The sequence below is a fragment of the Microplitis mediator genome, chromosome 2, assembly GCF_029852145.1.
Source record: "Microplitis mediator isolate UGA2020A chromosome 2, iyMicMedi2.1, whole genome shotgun sequence".
Lineage (NCBI taxonomy): Eukaryota > Metazoa > Arthropoda > Insecta > Hymenoptera > Braconidae > Microplitis > Microplitis mediator.
This window is the reverse complement of record NC_079970.1, coordinates 6,594,442-6,614,628: the sequence shown is the minus strand read 5'-3', so window position 1 is coordinate 6,614,628 and position 20,187 is coordinate 6,594,442. Positions and strand designations below refer to the sequence as shown.

Here is a 20,187-nt window from a genome sequence, read left to right as displayed (position 1 = left end):
AAATTACCATGAGTTACGATTTTGTAACAATATACCCTAGTTTTGCGAATGTCTACCGCAAAAGCGGAAAAATAACCGTAAAAGTGCGCAAATCTGACATAAGAGGAGAAGCTGGTCTGAGATACAAAAAAAGAGCATTATTAGTACCTTCATTATTAAAATTCTCAAAATTTGTGACATTATTAATCTTCGTTCAAATCCAAGATAAATCCAAAAACTTATCTACTAAAGAAATCTTTTTGGTTTTTTTATTTCAGATGAAGCAGTCATGAGTGTCCTGCCTACGGCATGGAGACTTTTGTTTTTAGTTGACTCGATTCTCCCCACTACCACTGGCTTATTTTTCAATATTTTTATATGAAAATTTAGCAGAATATTCTTGGAATGTTGCTTAGTAATGTCACAAATTTTTGAGAATTTCAATAAAGAAGTTACTCTGAAAAAAAAAAAAGGAAAGGGGTCTGAGATACAAAAATATCCTCTTTTTTTTGTATCTCAGACCCCTTTCTCTCTTTAAATAAGACACACCCGCAGTAAATTATGGTAATTTATTGAGAATGGGGCGAATTTACCGAAAATTCTGATGAATTTACGAAAAATTTACGGGTTTTTATCGTAAAATACAGTAAATTTTCGCATTATTAAATGAAAACAAAAAATTTTTTGGAGCAAGTAAAATTTTCGTAGGGCGAGTAAAAATTTTCTGTGTAAAATAAATTAAATTCGTTAGGAAAATATAAAAAAATGAATTATTTTAAAAAGAAATATAAATTAGAAGGGGATAAGAGGAAATGAGCATTCATATTATTAGTTTAAACAAATAATACTAATAATTATAAAAATTATAGTAACGTACTGTTGTTATATTTATAGAATATTAATTATTTATTTAATTACAGATTTATTTGTTAACTCAGTTGAGTTAACAATTAACTTGATGTCTATATTATAAAATATAGCTTTTATTTCCATGTTTGTTGAGTGATGGATTAATTAAAATTTTTTTAAATTTATGTTAGAGTTATTTCTACTATTACTTTTAAAAAATTAATTTTTAATTTAATTATAAACTTTGTATTGCATTTATTTTATAATTAAAATCACAGATGTCATCAGGTACTTGGGTTTTTCGATGTGCCAGTGTCCTGAAAATGGAAACAAAGTGTTCAGTAATAATTGAGTCACTCTCAAGACCCAATTCTTTAAATCGGTGATTTAGATAAAAAAAGTTAATGAAAAATATTCAATTGTTAATCATACGCCTGAAATTTTTTTTTAGAAACTAATGATACAATTTTCGTAATAGTTAAATATATATTCAGAACACTATTAAAATATTAATATGTTAATAAACGAAAAATAAATATTTATGTTTTTTTTTTAATTAAAGAAATTAATGAAAGTAGTGAATATTTAATAAATTAGGAAAAAACGGTATTCGAAATTAGGAGATTCTACGGTTTCCATGGCGCCTCAAAATGACCGCGAATTCTTGTAGAAGACGAAATAATACTTTCTTCAAGAATAAAATTTTTTGATATCTCGCTTAGTTTTTGAGAAAAATGGATTTCGAGAAAAATTCGATTTTTTTTAAAAAGTGAAATATTTAATAGAATTTAATATCTTTAATTTTTTTCCGAAAAGTGCATTTGAAGACGAAAATTTGAAAAAAAAAAAAAACGTCTGAATTAGTCCATTTTTCCAAGAATTCGCGATCATTTGGTAACGTCACGCAAATCGTAGACTTCCCCTAAATTTAATTAATAATTTTAATTAAAATGGAATTGCAAGTTCAGGAAATACTTAATTGTTAAAAAAAAAAAAAAAAAAAAAAACAATGGTTTTAATTTCTTATGGCGTGTTCGGCTGCTTGCTCTGGGCTGATCAGAGCAGAGCCGATTAATTCCGAAAGAATCGGTCAAGTTAAAAATTATTAGTATATTACACACCGTGGGAGGAAAGTAGGACATTCCTTACTTGGCGTGTAAGATACTATTTATACTGTAAAAAATTTACGGGATGAATCCGGAGTGAATTTCACTACGAAGGGGAGTTTCGGAAAATATTAATTATAAAAAAAATTACTAATACATAGTGAGCTTAGGTCTGATATTTCGACATTTATATTGAGTACGGAAATAATTACGAGCTCCCTTCCCGTATATTCCCGCGAAATGATTTTAAAAAATTATAAGCAGCTGATAATAAGACTTTGACAAATATAATTCCACTGAGTCACAAACTGTCGTATGATTTAAATCAATCATACCACGAGATAATATTTCATATTGTACCGAAATATAAAATATTCCCATAAAAACTATGTCACTATAGCTATTCAATAATTTAATATTTTCACTATGTATTATATATATGAAAGTATAATTTAGTGAGCTACTAAAACATTTTATAAATTAAAAACATAATATTTTAAGTTTAATTATTAATATCTGAATGAATTGTTTATTTAAATAATTATGTTTCTAATTAACAGCTGTTTCTATTAAATATAAATTTATTTAACTATAAAAACTCCGGACCGGAGTGAATACGGATTTAAATAAAATCCGGATTCACTCCTGATTTTTTACAGTGTACTCTGAAAATTCATTGACGAATAACGTTTCTTCCCTTGTCTTTTTGAATGGTCGAAAATATCATCATTTGTCACAATGATCCGGTCATTGTTATCCAAAACTAATTTTTTAAAATTAATTTACTAAAAATATATTAAACATTCGAACCAAACAATTTATGATTTTGACAAATATGTCAATCGGCTTATTATTTTAACGACAAACTGTTTAAATTATATAAATACCCTAATAGCCACTGTAGCTTGAAATTAACAGCAATTTGACAATTGAAATTACCGAAATTTACTGCCCGAATTTGCTAAAAATTTGACAGCAAAAGTTGTAAAGAAAAATTTGCGATTAATTTTTCCTCAACTTCGGTCTTTTCCGTTTTTGATGACAATTCGCATACAACTTTTGAAGTGAATTTGCATTATAATTCGGGTAGTAAATTTACGTCAAATTGTTGTCAAAAACGGAAAAGCCCGAAGTTGACGGACATTTGACGAAAAATTCAAGAAAACTTTTTTAAACTTTTGCTAAGCAAACTGTGCTATTAGGGGGGGGGGGGGTATAGTGTTCGAAAAATCTCGTACACTTAAGAAATTTTTCGGGGTTGCTCCGAGCAGCTCACAACAGGCAGCCGAACACGCCAGTAATCATCTTGTAGTTTTAAATAAATTATCGATATATAAAATTATGAATAAATAAAAAATAAATTTTTAGTTGATTATTAAATGTATTTTTCGGCTATTAAGGCAAGTCAGTTACAGTCTAAAAATTTAACGTATGTAGTCACACAATAATGTCAAAAACACATGTTCACTGTTTTGTTTTAATTTTAATAATTATATTGTTTAATTAATTAACTGTGGATTATCAAAGATATTATGTTATTATTATTAATATTATTTATATATCTATAAATTATCATCTTAATTATACAGTATTTATAAGTAAAATTTATGTATATAGTTTTAATAAGTAAAAACATTTTACATAATACATTATTAATTTTGAAAATAATTTTTATATCAATTACATTCCCGATTATTTTTATCGAAATTTATTTGGTATATTTATTATCATCATAACATAAATTAACTATTGATATCCGTTTCTTCAAACTATTCAATTAACTCGGACATTTTTTTAACGAATAACTAAAATTCTTATTAGCGAAAAAAAATCAAATTGTGTAAATTTATAGTCAATTTTTAAAAAATTCTTTATAATATAAATGAACAAACTAAAAATAACTAACCACTGGAAAAACAATAATTCCAGATACAAAAAAAAAAAAAACAAACAGAAAACGGAACCATTAAAGTGTAATTATATTAATATTATAATCATTTAACTAATCAGTAATAATAAAATTACTTTACTAACTGAATTTTAATTATGTAACTCTAAGATTATTAATTATTTTTGAATCCATGCATTCTGTTCTGATCTTTTTTTATTTAAATGCACAATCCCTGACGCTGTCAAAGTTACCAACAATTCTAAACTCTAAAGGCCACGCGATTAATTTAGTTTATTTATTATTTATTAATTTATCATTTAATTAATGATAAATTAATAATACAATTTTAACACTCATTAATATTTACGACACTAAAACCTTTAATTCATTATATATTAATTAATTTTTTAAATCCTTTATAAGCTTTTATGCTTTAATGAATATATTTATATATTTTTTAAATGAAAATTTTATATGAGAAAAGTTTTCCTTGAAATTTTTCAGACATTTTAAATTGAAATTTTTCCCGCCAAAAATTTAAAAAAGATTAATTTTCGTTTTATTCAAACTTGTCGTAGAAAATAAAAATATTAATTACAAAATTTTTTCAATTGATTGTAGATAATTTAAAAAAGAAAAGTTTTTGTTTTTTATTATAAAAAAATCTTAATTTCATCGTAAACTTTTCTCAATTGTTAATAATTATTCCTCCACTTACGAACCGTTACCGGCACTAGCCGAGAGCAAATTTATTTTTTTTTTATTTTCTGTATAAAAATAGATGTAGGACGTCATTATTATAATAATTATAACTATTTTAATTTGTTTGTTTAAAATTATTTTTCTTCATCTTGGATTAAAAAATTTTTAATAATTATTTCCCAAAGCACAACCGGTATATTAATTAATTATTAAAAACGACGAGTGAGCAATATTGATTATTAACACAGCCACAAACTTAAAAAGTAATGAAAATAAATCGGTCCCCGCACAATTGTTATGTCATAAATAAGTTATGAAACAATGTGATGTATGTGTATCAATTGTGAGGAGATTAAAAAATCAAGAAATAAAAGACTGAGAAATAAAAATAAATATTAAGTGAGTAACGTTAATGTTTTCGGTAATGTTGAAGTGGCAATTGTAAGCAATCAGTTGTTGTATTTTTTTTTTGTTTTTTTTTAGAGATAGTTGAAGTAGTTTTCCTCAGTTGCAGGCCCGATGTGGTCAGTGAGTCTTAAAATTCGTCTCATTGTTGCGTGCGTCCAGCTTGTGTTTGTGGGTTTGGTTACCAGTCAGTCTGTGAAGATAAACACACAAAAAAAAATTATATTTTCTTCACCCTCAATATTATTTATCCTTAATTCGTCAAAAAATATCCTTGTGGCATTATTATTATTAGTTATATTAATATATTTATACATGTATGTATATACTTTATATTTATGAGACGTTTTTTCTTCGCGAACTGTTATTAGTACTTACGTGACACTCCACGAAATTAATTCTGTTCCTCGTCCATTTTCAAACGTTTTCGACGATCATCACCAACATTACGCTCTTCAGCTTCCAACACCTTCAGGCGAGAGCCACAAATCTCTTGCCCATGTAGTGTCTAAAATTATAAATTATCACATTTAATCATTCCATTAATTTATCATTATAAAATTGTCTCAAGTATTTAATTAAAAGTCTTTTAAATACATGATTTATTACTATCTTATTATTTTAAATAATTTTTTATTTAAAAAAAAACGTTTTTTAAATTTTATTGATATTCATAATTTTTTCAGATCCATTAGTAACGACACTGATTTTTTCAATTTTTGATTATTATACTGTAGCTTTTACTAATATTACAAATAGATTACAACTCAAATTACAAAGGAAACTGAATGCGTGTGTTAGATTCATTTATAAAATTGCTAAGTATGAACATGTTAATGCGTATTATAAAAGATTAGGTTGGTTAAAGTTAAAATCGAGGAGAAATTTTTTATTGCTTGCCTATTTTGAAAAGAAATACATTTGAACTTTAATCAACTATTCAGATCAAAATTAGAGTTTCTGTCTGTTTTGTTACGTAGAGGAGATAGTAGGCAAGACTACTTAAGAATACCACAATGTAGGTTATCAATATATGAAAACTCGTTTTTAATTCATGGTATGAATGTATGGAATTCATTACCGCCAGAACTAATGACAATGCAAACTTTTATGGAATTTAAGACTGTTTGTTTTAATCATTTTTTGAATATTAATAATTAATTAATTAATCTTTTTGTTAAAAAATGTTTTACAACATACACATGTATATGGGTCATTCCACCAAATAAAATTATTTTTACGGGGCGACCCTCGTCGATTTGGTTCAAATTTTGTGGAGTCGTTCTGTATATTAAAAAAAAAATTCTCTGAAAATTTGAGCCTTTTATATGCAGCTGTTTCAAAGTTATGATTTTTTGAATTTTTTAAAAATATTTGTTTTCAACTTTTTCATTAATTTTTTTAAAGGAAAAAATTTTTTTTTAAAAATGAGCACATAACAGTTTTCCGTAGGAAAAATTCTCAGCTTTCCAATAAAAATATCTGTTTTTCATTTTATGTTACAAAAGACCTTTTAAAATTCGATTAAAGACGAAAAAACGATTTTTATGACTGTGCGGCGCTTGATACATCTAATTTGATATTTTTTTCTGAAAGCTGAGACTTTTTCCCACAAAATATGTGATTTTCACGATGTGCATATTTTTTGTTTGAATAAAATTAAATAAAATATAAACTCTCTATGATTAAGAAACGTTAATTCTTATTTTTTTTGAGGATGTTGATACATTTTTACCACATATATATCCTAAGCTATCAACAATAAGTGAGATAGGGTGCACTGCTTGTGTTTCTTTCACCGTTTATGACTCAAAGTATTGTATGTCCAACACATTTATTTTCTAAAAAAAGTCATCATTCCCTGATTAAACCAAACGATTGGAAACGGTTTGTAATGTTAAATACCCATAAAAAGGGTGATTCAAAAGTATTCAAAGTATTCAAAAGCCTTAAAAAGTATTTAAAATTTTTTTTCCAATCGTTTTAAGTCGTTTCTTTTAATAAGGGATGGTTATAACAGTGAAATCAACGCTGGTAAAATTTTGAATAGCCCGGATGTATAAATTTTGCGGTGTGAGGATATGTTTTCGGGTATGTATCTGCAGTAAAGCTCTAAAAACAAAAATTATAAAACTACTTTTCATGATACCAGCGTCAATGGTTCAAGTCTAGGAGTTAGTAATTTGAACTTTGATTCTTGTGTTTTATTCAATAGTGATTTCAGACTATTGATGTCATCTGCATTAATGACAGTTCTGACTTTGTAATCAAGTTTTATAAAAATTTGTGTACATAATAAATAGTATTTATGGTTTCTGTTTAACTATAAATTGCAAAGCATAAGTTAGGCGTACACTAATGGTTGATCGCACCATTGGGTTTAATATAACTTGATTCTAACTGGCTGCTGACACTGATAATAATTTTCAATGCAGGTAATCATGAAAAAAATAGTGTGTAACACTAGATGAAACACGACTTCGGATTGCAGTTATTGTCAGCTTTTGCCTATGGCTCGGGCAGCCTACTTTACTTTCTTCTGACATCGTTTTGTTTCATCTCTTGCCACACAATGAACTATTACAGTTTGTTAAAACTATAAAATCAATGACTTGTATTTAAATAATTATTGATTTTATTCAAACAAAAAATATGCACATCGTGAAAATCACATATTTTGTGGGAAAAAGTTTCAGCTTTCAGAAAAAAATATCAAATTAGATGTATCAAGCGCCGCACAGTCATAAAAATCGTTTTTTCGTCTTTAATCGAATTTTAAAAGGTCTTTTGTAACATAAAATGAAAAACAGATATTTTTATTGGAAAGCTGAGAATTTTTCCTACGGAAAACTGTTATGTGCTCATTTTTAAAAAAAAATTTTTTCCTTTAAAAAAATTAATGAAAAAGTTGAAAACAAATATTTTTAAAAAATTCAAAAAATCATAACTTTGAAACAGCTGCATATAAAAGGCTCAAATTTTCAGAGAATTTTTTTTTTAATATACAGAACGACTCCACAAAATTTGAACCAAATCGACGAGGGTCGCCCCGTAAAAATAATTTTATTTGGTGGAATGACCCATATATTTTATAAGATTTTTTGTATTTTTTGATGGTCCTCAGGGAGCTACGGCTCTAGAATCAAATCAATATATTGATCTATCTATCTATCTATCTATCTATCTATCTATCTATCTATCTATCTATCTATCTATCTATCTATCTATCTATCTATCTATCCATGTTTTGATTTTTTGAATTTTTTTTAAAACGATAAATTAAAAAAAAAATATTTTAAAAAATTGCGCTTATAGTTTTTTTATTTTTCTACATGTGCATATTTTTAGTTTTTTATGCATGCCTTGAGCGCGAAGCCCTGAGGCTATGCTCTACACGGAGAGAAAAATATCGCCAGATTAAGTATACGTATCGCTATTCTGGCTATACGCTGTATAGTCATCTTATTTAACGATACGCCGTATAGCCAATTCAGCTATACAGAGTATCCTCACAATGGATCGTCAAAATGACGATCCGTATCCTTATTTTAGGCATTTTATGAATCGCTGACATGACTATTGCGCAAACTCTGTATTTAGGCATCCGGCAACCGAAAACGATGATACGTATAGCCAATTTAGCTATACGGATCCTCACGCTGGCTATACAGATACTTATATCAACGAAACTACATATCGTTACAAAGGCTATTCGTCGTATTGTTAAATTAAATAAACGAATACTTAACCTAACCCAAAAACGTATCTTTACTTTAACGATACTATAGATCATTAAATTAATATGAGAGTATTCCTAAATTAAGTATACGAATCGTTATTCTGACGATACGTCATTTAAGGATACATTGGATAGTCATTATGGCGATATTTTTTTCTCCGTGTATACTCGCCTGAAAATGAAAAACTCGATTTCGTCATATTAAATTGTTTCTAAATTTATAAATACACTCAAATGATACAAAAAAAAATATATTGATACAAAGAAAAATGATTAAACAACAGATTTTTACATTTTTAAGTCGACTGATTACGATTTTTCTATAAAATATCTGTTTTTAGTGACTTGTCGCGTTAAATTTCTCAGGAATCATGGGCTAGTAAACACTATAACTTCCGAAAAATACAATTTTCCAACTCAATTTTTTTTTTAATATCTTCGTATAGTTAATGCGAAGACCGCTTTTGAAAATGGCAGCTAAAAATCTTATGGCTTAATAATAATTAATATTTTTAGATAGGCATAGAAAAAAATTTTTCGATCGTAAAGTACACTCTGATGCTTCGCATCATGAGTCGTGCAAAAATATATTCACCAATTTTTAAATATAGTGAAACCTAAACTTACAATTAACCTTCTCAATAAGTCAATTTATAAATAAATTGAGAAAAATATAGATAGCCCGAACTGGGAATCGAATACCGTATCGTTCAGAGCGCTTCATGCCTCTTTCACTCATATACCACATCCTTACACACTTACAATAAGTTAGTTATTTGTTTTCTACACTAGAAATTCCCTAGAAATAATTTATATGGCAAAACAACGTTTGCCGGGTCAGCTAGTATTTATATAAAACTATATATTTGTACATATAATTAAGTATGAAAATTTTTTAATTATTAGATATAATCATATATAATTATACAAAACTATATGGAATTTTATATAATTATACATAATTTTTTTTCCAGGAAGTTACTGGTACTCAGGAGTTTAATCCCTGATTAAAAGAAATGATCCGAAACGATTTGCAATGTTAAGCTCCCATAAGAAGGGCGGACGATTCAAAAGTATTCAACGTATTCAAAAGTATTTAAAATTTTTTTTTCAAATCGTTTTTTTTTTTTAATAAGGGATATCAAATATAGATTATAAACTTAATTTGTAAAATTTAATCACAATTTATTTTATTTTTGTACATAGAATGAGGTTTAATCGCACACAAATTTTTAAAAATAAAGTATTTTTTTTCATATAATAATGATAATAATAATAATAATAATAATAATAATAACAATAATAATAATACATGTAATAAAAATGAATTCATTAAATTTACTTGATAATAACAACTGATTTGTTACAAACTAAATAATACTGAGTACAAATATTTGTATGAATATTTCATTGTAATTTTTTCAAATCTTCATTGGATAGAAATTTAAAAATATCCCTCATAAAAGTACTTGGGAGTTTCAGTTCTTGTAAAATATCATTAGTTAAATCCATTGCATTAAATAATAATTCTTTCCTTCTCAATGCTTTTTTTAAGCGGTAAGTCATTATTCCACCATATAGTGGAAAAATAGATTCAACGTCAAATCTTAAAATAGTACTATCACTCACATATTTTAAACTTAAAGCTAATTTGTGTACACATTTATTATATAAAACGTAATGGTACGTTACATTACTTGTACCAATAAATGTTCTCTTCATTTTTTCAATTTCGCTTATGCACTGGTCGCGTAATTTGCCAAATTTTTTTCCATTATTTATGACTGCTAAATTTTCTTCATTGAGATAAAAATTCGCCGCACTACATTTCACAATATGTTCCGTAATTGTATCAGTAACTTTTTTTGGATCAGAAGACACGTTATCTAGTACGTTAGCTAGTCTCGCAGTAGTAAATGCTGTTTTACCAAGATGGTTTATTAAATTAACATCAATACCAGCATTAAGAAGTTGCTTTATGATATTAATGTTAGTCGTATAAATAATTGCGTAATGAAGTGCTGAATTTTTAAAGTCTGACACTATATTTATATCAATCATATCATGATTTAAGAACGTTCTTACTGCTTCCGAGTCTTCATTTTTGACAACAAGATGTAGAGGACTTTCTCCATAAGGTATCCTTACACTATTAGCATTTGAACCGTAGGCTAGAAGAAGTTTTATAATTGGTAAACTTCTTCTAACAGCAGCATGGATTAGTGGTGGTCCATAAAAACCAGCATCAGGATTCGGATCAGCATTATTTTTTAAAAGTAGCTCTACCATTTCTACATTACTTCCTTGAATAGCGATATATAATGGTAGAGTAGCTGAAGTAGTAAATTCAAACATCTTTTCCAATTCGATACTGGCTCTTATGAAAAGCCAGCGAGGAGTTTCTTTATAATATTGTCTACGTGCATGCCTGAAACGGCTGAATTCCAAGAAATCAATTTGATGATTAACGTCTGCTCCAAAGCTTATTAAACTTTGAAGTATTGGCAGCTTATTCACTAAAACAGCAGCAGTAAAAACTGTACACCAGCATTGACTTTTTAAATTCATATCAGCTCCTTTGTGGAGCAGATAGTCCACTAATTTTTCATCATTATTGAACATTGCTATGTGAAGCAACGTTAAACCACCCAAGACTGGAATCACTGCATTGATATCTTTGATTCGACCGTATTTTATCGATTCAGAAACGTATCCGTAGGTATACTTTGAACTGAGTGATTCCATTGTAATTAATTTTATATTGTTGGTAATTGTTTATTTTTAACAAATGAACTTTTAAAAAACGAACTTGAGCACTACACTGTTAGAGTAACTGTTCACTTTGTACTAATTCAACGTTAAATTATTGGTAAACGTTAGTTATACTGATGTAGTCTTAAGACGAGAGTAACTGTACGACTTGCAGTCTCAAGATCAAAACTGAGTTTAAATGATGATGTCTATGGTACCTCCGACGTTAGCAAAAATGCCCCCGATAATGATTTTTCTTGCCCCACTCTTCAAAATCCATCGTCATTATTGCAACAAAGATAGAATTATTCAAAAGTAAACCTATATAGGACAACAATAGTTCTTAAGTTGTTCTGAAAATTAATTTCTTTCTACTAAAATTAAATTTGTCCATTTAACAATACGGGATTTCTAAGAAGTCCATTGTCTCAACTATTATAGGTTTCCAGTCTTTCTCTCAATAACTTTATCTTTGTAATCTTAAAATTTAAATAAATTTCGAGCTACTAATGACGATTCTACGTCATAGAAATATTTATACTAAAACTAACTATTTAAGAGTTTTATACATATGAGGGTCATTAAATACTTATGTACTTTACTATTGTAATACTGTATATGAGTGTCATTACGACAATCCATCTTTAAAGCATTGAGGTTTTCTCGACTTAATTACACTGTTAAATTGTTACCTGGGTCCTTATGAGCGACTGAATAATGGTCTGGGTAACATTTTCGTATCTACAATAGAGTTGAGTTATATTAAAATATTTTACGGTAAATTAGGACGATTACCGTAACTCAGATCACTTAAAATAGTAAATGTGTATTTTTCAAAATTACAAAAATATATGTTCATATTTGTAAATTCTTTATTTAAATTTATAAATAACGAAGTTAGGGAAATTGATAAATATTTTATTTCCTGTTTGTACATTTTTTTTCATAGGTCATTTCTAAAAGTTTAATATAAATTATGATGATACACATCGAGTCTATCTAATTTAATATTTCTGAAATTTGGAAGATGCAAAAAGCTGAATTTACACCGCCTGCGTAACAATACGAGCAAGAGAACTAAACTTTAAAAAGTAACAGCAGTAAATAGGAACTATATAAGACAAATTATACTGAAGGATCATGATTGATGAAATTTTTGAAAAAAAGTATAGTTTCTAGCATATATATATATATATATATATATATATATATATATATATATATATATATATATATATATATATATATATATATATATATATATATATATATATATATATTGTAATTCAATAAGCTAAGGTAAGTCTAAAATATCATTTCATGACTTAGACTGCGAAAAACTTGACGCGAAACTTTAAACGCGTTTTTCTAGAAACTGTCTTTTTCAAAACGATACCCACGATTTCTCAAGTTTTACTGGACCGATTTACCTGAAATTTTTAGAGTCATCTCTATAGACTTCTCTATATCCGTAACTAGCTTCATCCCCAAATTTCAGTTTTTACTATTTTTAAAAAATTCGAAACAATCAAAAAAAGTGGTACAAAATATACTATTTTTTTCAGGCAGTCGCCATTTTGTAAAAGAATTTTTTTTTAACTTTTCCCTAGTACTAGACATTGCGACATTGCTCTAGATTAATAATCTTTTTTTTTTGTTTCCGATTGCTAGGAGGGTTGGAATCGTGGGTATGGTCACGTGTTAATTTTTCGAGACCCCCCATTTTATCAGCTGCTAATTTTTGGATTTAAAAAAATTTTTTTTTTTTAAATTTTTTTCTGTATTCTTGAAATATTTGTAAATAACTTAGGAAAAAGTGAATTGTAAAAATATTGATTGCCTTTTTTTACGGCACTTCAATAATTACCTGAAATTCATGCCTCTACACCAGAATACCCCCTTAAAAAAAATTTTGTAGAATGAAATATAATCTACTAACAGATTCTCATGTAGATTATATGGGAATGAATAAAGTCAGTAAAAACGTGCTATACAGTATAAGCTTCATACCCTTTATGCATCCAGCCCTGTTTAGATAACCTCAAAGGATACAATAGATTCTCATAAATTCTCATAGAGATTTTATATAAGAATGAATGAGTTTTATGAAAAAGGCTATAATTAAGTGTAGGTCCTTATCCATACAGCTATAAGAATATATCGGTTTTTTTAAGCGTTGCTAAGACCCTGATTGAGAAACCTAATTTGAAATAATTAAAAAAATTTTTATCATATTTTGCCGCCATTTAAATTTGATTCACGATTTAAAATTTTTCTTCCATTTCTAATCAGCTATTTTTCGAATATCTAAATTTACCGCGCTAGTAATAAGAATAATTAATAAATTATTGATGAAATTAAAAAATTTCAAGTATACTTTTTAATCTAATTAATGTAATTATTGATACAAATAAATTTGAATGAAGTTATTAAATTTCAATTTTGAAATTTCGCGCCAAGATGCCGCTACTGCGTGTTACTGTATTCAACGTTCAATTGTTTATGCTAAAGTGGGGGGCGAGAGAATCGCAAAATCGATTGTTTTGTATCAACTGGCGGTCCGATAGCGGCAGCCAGTATCGTCGATAATGGCAGTAGTGGTCTAGATCTTTCTTTACGTTTAAATTGAAGCACAGTATTGCAGTTAATTCGCGGAATTATCCATAAAATTGATTGCTCATAATCATTGCTTCGTTAAAATGTGCAGTTTTTTTTTAATTTTAATTGTACAAAGTGTCTGTGGTGTCGAGTGTTTAAATTTACTGTGCAAGTAATAAGAATATTTTTTTTTTTTTTTGGTAATTGATTTGTTGAAAAGCAAATCAGAAAATTATTACTTGTCTATTAATTTCAGGATCATAATTATAACTAACGGTTTTTTTTTCTGACTATTTTACTCACACAAAAATATTTCTACACTCTTATAATTACACCAAAATAAATAAAATTGTATACTAGCGTATAGATAATTTATTAAGAAAGAATTTGAAGCTAATATGAGTCAATTCGTCATTTTGTTAGATTAAAATAAATTATTTTAACTCAAAAAACCTATGCTGTCAACTGTTACGTATGAAACTTCGTAAACACAATAACTCCTGATAGACACAATGAATCGGCCTAACTTTTTTTTTGTTATCTTTGTATTTTGTATCATAAGAACTCTATGAAAATTACTATCTGAATCCTTTAAGTTTAATTGTAATTAATTCAAAACGTAAAACTAATTATTCATGAAAAATTTAGCCGCCATTTTTATTTTTACTCTTGTTATTATTTTTTTCTCCATCGACTACTGGTGACAGCACTAACGTAACAGTATAAGTTTGAAATAAAAACGACATATGACAAAAAAGCGGAATTTTTAAAAAATGTTAAACTGAAAACAAGAAATAAGAAAATCAAATTGATAATTTATGTTGAATAAAAATTCATAATTAAAAAAAAATAAATTGATATTATAAAATGAAAGTAATGAGCGAAAATAAAATGAGCGATTGAGGTGTGAACTTTTTTAAATATTATTAGTATTAATAAATTTTTTTCAGATCTGTCTTTGCGAAATTATAACTGCGATGTCTATTTTCAACTTACGCTTTATTTTTAAATCAATTAATTAATTCAATTTTAATACGGCTGACAGTTCAAAGTCATTGATTTTTTCAAAAAAGTGAAAGGAAATATCGTCTAAGAATAGCCTTAACAATACCGATTCTAAAAATATATTCGTCTATTCTAAATTTGTCCAAATACTCCATCATGCTCCCGCCCGCCCCCTACTGAGATACAATTATTTACAAAATTTGTTGATAAATTTTAATCCAATCAAGCTCGATATTTCTATTTATATATAAATACTCTAAGAAAGTATTTTTCATACATTATGCACTGAAATTAAATATTTAATAAATTATTTAAAATACCATTCAAATATCAACTTTTAAATGTCTTGACAAGTCGTATTTTTATCAACGTATTTGTATTTATATTTAAATACTTTCGGAATTTATTTTTTACATTTAAACTTTAGTTATATATATAAGTACTAATTTAAATAAATTACCGTGTTTATATAAATATTTATTTATATGAGTGTCCAGTGCATTATCATTACATGACCAAGAAATGAACATTCAATTTTTACCTCCATTATTTAAACTTTAATCCCAACGATATAAAAAAAAATAATTCTTTGATTGAGAACTTTTAGAACTTCACCTCTAATTTTTTTGCGCCTTTTTACATTAAAGATTGAAAAACACAACCGTTCATTTACTGACTCACCCTATTAAAATTATAATACTTTTTTTTCGTGACCGGAAACTATGTGATATTTTTATACTTTTTCTTATTTCAACCGTAACTCATATGACTAATACGAATTTTATAAGCCTAATTTACCAAAATCGGTCCAGCTGCGTTTACTCCAGACGTGAAAGATATATAGTAGTAGATACATATATATAAATACGTAAAATTTATTAGTCTCCTTTTAACTTAGCGACAGTAAAAGTAAAAGTATTATATATGTATTTTAACTAAACCTCAGCAACCACAGCACATATCATAATCATGAATATTCTAATAATAAAATAATCATTAAACGGGTCGTTTCCGACAAATCTAAAATATCACACCTAGTCGAAAACATTATTCTCTTAGCTGTTTAATCATTAAATAAATCATAGTATAATAGACATAAAGGAGTAACAAGAGTTATTTTAAGTAATAGAAAGATATTTTACTCATTAAATAAATTATAATCATATCTGCTAACTATTCTTCCTTTAAATTTAAATAATCTATATTATTAAGAGAATAAGGAAAATTTTGTTCCCGCCATATCTAAATAATAGAATTAGTTAATGTTATTGAAATTGGTATCATAAGATAGGTCTTGACTTGAATTTGTGCCTTTTCATAGTTTAAACTCTTTTTAATTGCCAAGTATTGAGACAAATAGATTTATCTATATAATTCGAATTACATTTAAATTACGCGAGAAAAAAGACGATCGTATTTATTTTTTTAAAATAAATTAATACTTTAATTATTGTCACTAAATATGACTGAATGTCACTGAATATATAGCTATATTATTTATATCGCGTTACTTATTCCAAAATGACAAATTTTTATACTCCCTTTTGGTTTTAGGAAGCTTCTCAAAGCCAAAAAAGTGTGCATAGAAAAAAAAAAGGATTCATCGACACAAAAAATTTTTACTCGCCTAAAGAAAATTTTTACTTACCCCAAGAAATTTTTTGCATTGTGAATTGAAAACAAAAATTTATTTAGAACTAGAAAAATTTACTTGGTGCAAGGAATTATTTCTTGACCAAAAAAAACATTTTCTCGCTCCAAGACAATTTTGTATTTAATTGATGATGCATAAAATTTTTTGGTGCAAATTAAAATTTTTTGCGGCAAGAAATCCTTGTTTTCTGCGTATTTTATAAATTTAGTAGTGATATTTGGGCAGGCACGTTGTGACTGCAGGTTGCTCGTACTATATACGTTATTTATATTAATAATAGATATATATACATATATATATAACAGTAACTAACGATACGTTAATACTCAAGTGAAATAAATAATCTGTTAAATAAATTATATAGTAGTTGTTAATCATACCTCAATAGCGCGATTAGCACTGTCGACACTTGCGTACTTTGCGTACCCGCAATTTTTACCCGGCAGCATGTAGACATCAATAAGATTTCCAAATCTACAGAATGCGTCTTTCATTGCATATATTGGAGGCACTGGTGGTCCGCAAACAATGAAACATCTTTTTTCAACATCAGCATCAATACTGGCCATTGGTTGTACTGGCGGTAATTTCATAGTCATCGTGTGCTCCAAATCTGAATAATAATTAACAGTCAATATATAAATATATATTTTTTTTTCAACAAATCAATTACAAAAAACAAAACTAAAAATATGTACATGTAGAAAATTAAATAAACTATAGGTGCAATTTTTTAAAATATTTTTTTTTATAACTTGTCGTTTTTAAACCGTCAGCATTCCGTTATGAGCGTTTTGCTCACAGAACCCTATTCAAATTATACAATGTCGCTGTAGTGCGACACTAAAAGGACGGGAGTGAAGGATTTAAAAAATTATAAGACGTCAGCTAACTTTTGTATCATTAAATAAAAACAGTTGTCATACAAACATATATGTAATTTTCTTACTTGGTGCCGTTAGTCCAGCTGCTTGAATTAAAGAGGTAGCTTGGGCAATTGTTTCCGCTAGATGAGCAAGATCCGTTCTAGCTGGACCCATTCCCGTAATATTGGACCCACCGGGTTTTGAATTTTTCTGTGACGGCGCACCAGTCATGTCTGGCTTGACAATCATCCGGTGACCTGGCGGATACTCAAATCCGTGAAACTTTTCACGTGCATAAGCCGCTGCACTTGGGTGTGAGTAAACAACAGTCGCTTGTCCACGTGGCATTCTATATCGCACATCTGTCTTCAGCTGACAGTAATCTAGTCCAGGTACTATATCAAATAGTTTCCACAGTTGGTCTTGATTTAGTGCCGGATGTGCGATAACTTGGAGCCGAGTGTAGCCCTCAGAGTTCGGATAGTTTGTTGCTATTTCTAAGCCAATACTACTTTTGCCAAAACTTGATGATCCAAAATTATTAGCCATGTTGTCGTAGGGCATTGATAGTCCATTGTTGTTGTACTTTGAATCAGAATGATCGGGCTTTGGTTTTTTTGGCTCTGCAAATACTGCTTTGTATTTACGGTCGCACTCTTCGAATGCTCGTGCAGCACTTGATACTTTTTTAAACTTAACATAACCAAATCCCTTAGATTCATTTGTATTTCTATCCTTAACAACAGTCGCATACTCAATCGCTCCAAATTTAGAAAACTCCTGCTGTAATTCATGATCGGTCATTGACTTTGGTAGCACACAAAATAGTCTCACCCATCTCTCTTCTTCATTTGTTTCTCGTACTGATCCTTGATCACGGCTGCGTTTTTTTTAATTAATTAATATTACATTATTTTTATTTATCTTTACAATTAATTAAATTAAATTAAATATTATTATAAATATACATACTTTGATGCGATCATAACTTTTATCGGACGGCCAATGGACCCTAACATTTTTCCATTCATTTCTTCTAAAGCGAATGCGGCTTCGGATGTTTTTGAAAATTTAATGTATGTGACTCCTGTTAATTATTGGAGTAAAATTAATTTTTCTTATTGATTTGATTTAATTAATTAAAAGATTAAGTTGGTCGGTAAATTTAATGGAATAAGTGAAAATGAAAGTGAAAATTAAGAATGGATAATGTATGAAAAAATATTGATTAGTCTGTGGTAGATAAAATATGATTACCTTTATTTTCACCCGTATTGCGGTCCTTGACAACCCAAATATCTTCGATTTTGCCAAACTTGTCAAATGCTTTTCTGAGATCATCTTCTTCGAGGCTTTTATGGCAAATAACGAATAGACGTGAATTCGGTGGGTCATCATTTTTTGAACGAGGATCGTTCTGCGAATAATATGAATCTCGTTCCCTGTGATCAGCCATTTTGCAAATGAACGAAACCTACCAAAGCTAAAACGTTACGTTGCGAGAGTGTCGCCAATAATTAGTGTAAGTGAATGTAATGTAAGTTGTGTTGCTGTGTACCTACATATATTGTATGTATGTATGTGTGTGTATGTAATGCACATATATCAATATCACGATAAGCACTGAGCACACACTGTCCGCGACTATGATGACGACAAAAGGATTAAAGCATGAAAGTGGATGAAAGTAAACTGAGAATTGTAAGAAATGAACCTACGGCGACGCGGCATTTTAATCCCCACTCCTGGTTCACAACAAAACTAATACAGTTTTACTCTCATGATAAGTTACTTTCGGAGTTGGTTAAATGTTTGAAGGTAAACACTAAGTCATGAGGGTGGGGGATCGGTGATCATTCTAAGATTTAAAATCAGAAAGAAGTTATTATTAATACACTTGTAATTAATGTCTGATAACTTGTCCCGTTTGAATTTTAAAAAGTTTTTGATACTGAAGTTAGCCGAAGTCTAATAACTTTTGGATTTTTTTTTTAACAATAAATCATGAAAAAAAAAATATTTGAAAATATTGCACCTGTAGTTTTTTAAATTTTCTACATGTGCATATATTTATTTTTCATTTTTTTGTAATCGATTTGTTGAAATTAAAATTCGAAACTTTTTAATTGTATGGTAACTTTAATGATACTGAAGTTAGCGGACGTCTAATAATTTTTGGATTTTATTTTAGACGGTAAATTAAAAAAAAAAAAAAAAATTTGAAAAAATTGCACCTGTAGTTTTTTAAATTTTCTACATGTGCATATTTTTATTTTTCATTTTTTTGTAATCGATTTGTTGAAATTAAAATTCAAAATTTTTTAATTGTCTGGTAACTTTAATGACACTGAAGTTAGCGGACGTCTAATAATTTTTGGATTTTATTTTAGATGGTAAATTAAAAAAAAAAAAAATTTGAAAAAATTGCGCCTGTAGTTTTTTAAATTCCCTACAAGTGCAGATTTTTATTTTTTATTTTTTTGTAATTTATTTGCTGGAAAAAAAATCCGGAAATTTTTAATTATCTGCTAACTTCAGAATCATTAACTTTAGGATCATAAAAGTTTGGAGAATAAGGAACTAGACAAAAGTGGATGAATTTACCAATTTAAAATTAGAAGATGGCGGTGTGGAATAAAACA

The 20,187-nt window shown here is 27.9% G+C and overlaps 1 protein-coding gene across 2 annotated transcripts; it reads right to left on the bottom strand.

The window, feature by feature from the left end:
* Window positions 1–853: 853 nt before the first annotated feature.
* Window positions 854–19,253, bottom strand: LOC130678713 (RNA-binding protein 45). 2 transcript variants are annotated; one of them, XM_057486137.1, is made up of 6 exons: window positions 18,803–19,253; window positions 18,518–18,632; window positions 17,629–18,425; window positions 17,060–17,292; window positions 5,311–5,440; window positions 854–1,145 (listed from the first exon to the last, which is right to left on the bottom strand). In XM_057486137.1, exons 1-5 carry the CDS (start codon window positions 18,999–19,001, stop codon window positions 5,327–5,329), a joined length of 1,458 nt encoding a protein of 485 aa, XP_057342120.1. In that variant the 5' UTR covers window positions 19,002–19,253; the 3' UTR covers window positions 854–1,145; window positions 5,311–5,326. The 2 variants fall into 2 exon arrangements, with proteins under 2 accessions (XP_057342120.1, XP_057342119.1); XM_057486136.1 differs by lacking the exon at window positions 854–1,145 and adding an exon at window positions 4,984–5,125.
* Between the last annotated feature and the right edge of the window lie 934 nt (window positions 19,254–20,187).

What these genes read in the sequence shown, in the direction of transcription:
- LOC130678713 (XM_057486137.1), bottom strand. Translation starts at nt 19,001, where the DNA reads ATGGCTGATCACAGGGAACGAGATTCATATTATTCGCAGAACGATCCT. An exon ending in CAATACGGGTGAAAATAAAG is followed by an intron (nt 18,633 to 18,802) that starts GTAATCATATTT and finishes AATAATTAACAG; the next exon opens with GAGTCACATACATTAAATTT. An exon ending in AAAGTTATGATCGCATCAAA is followed by an intron (nt 18,426 to 18,517) that starts GTATGTATATTT and finishes AAAAAAACGCAG; the next exon opens with CCGTGATCAAGGATCAGTAC.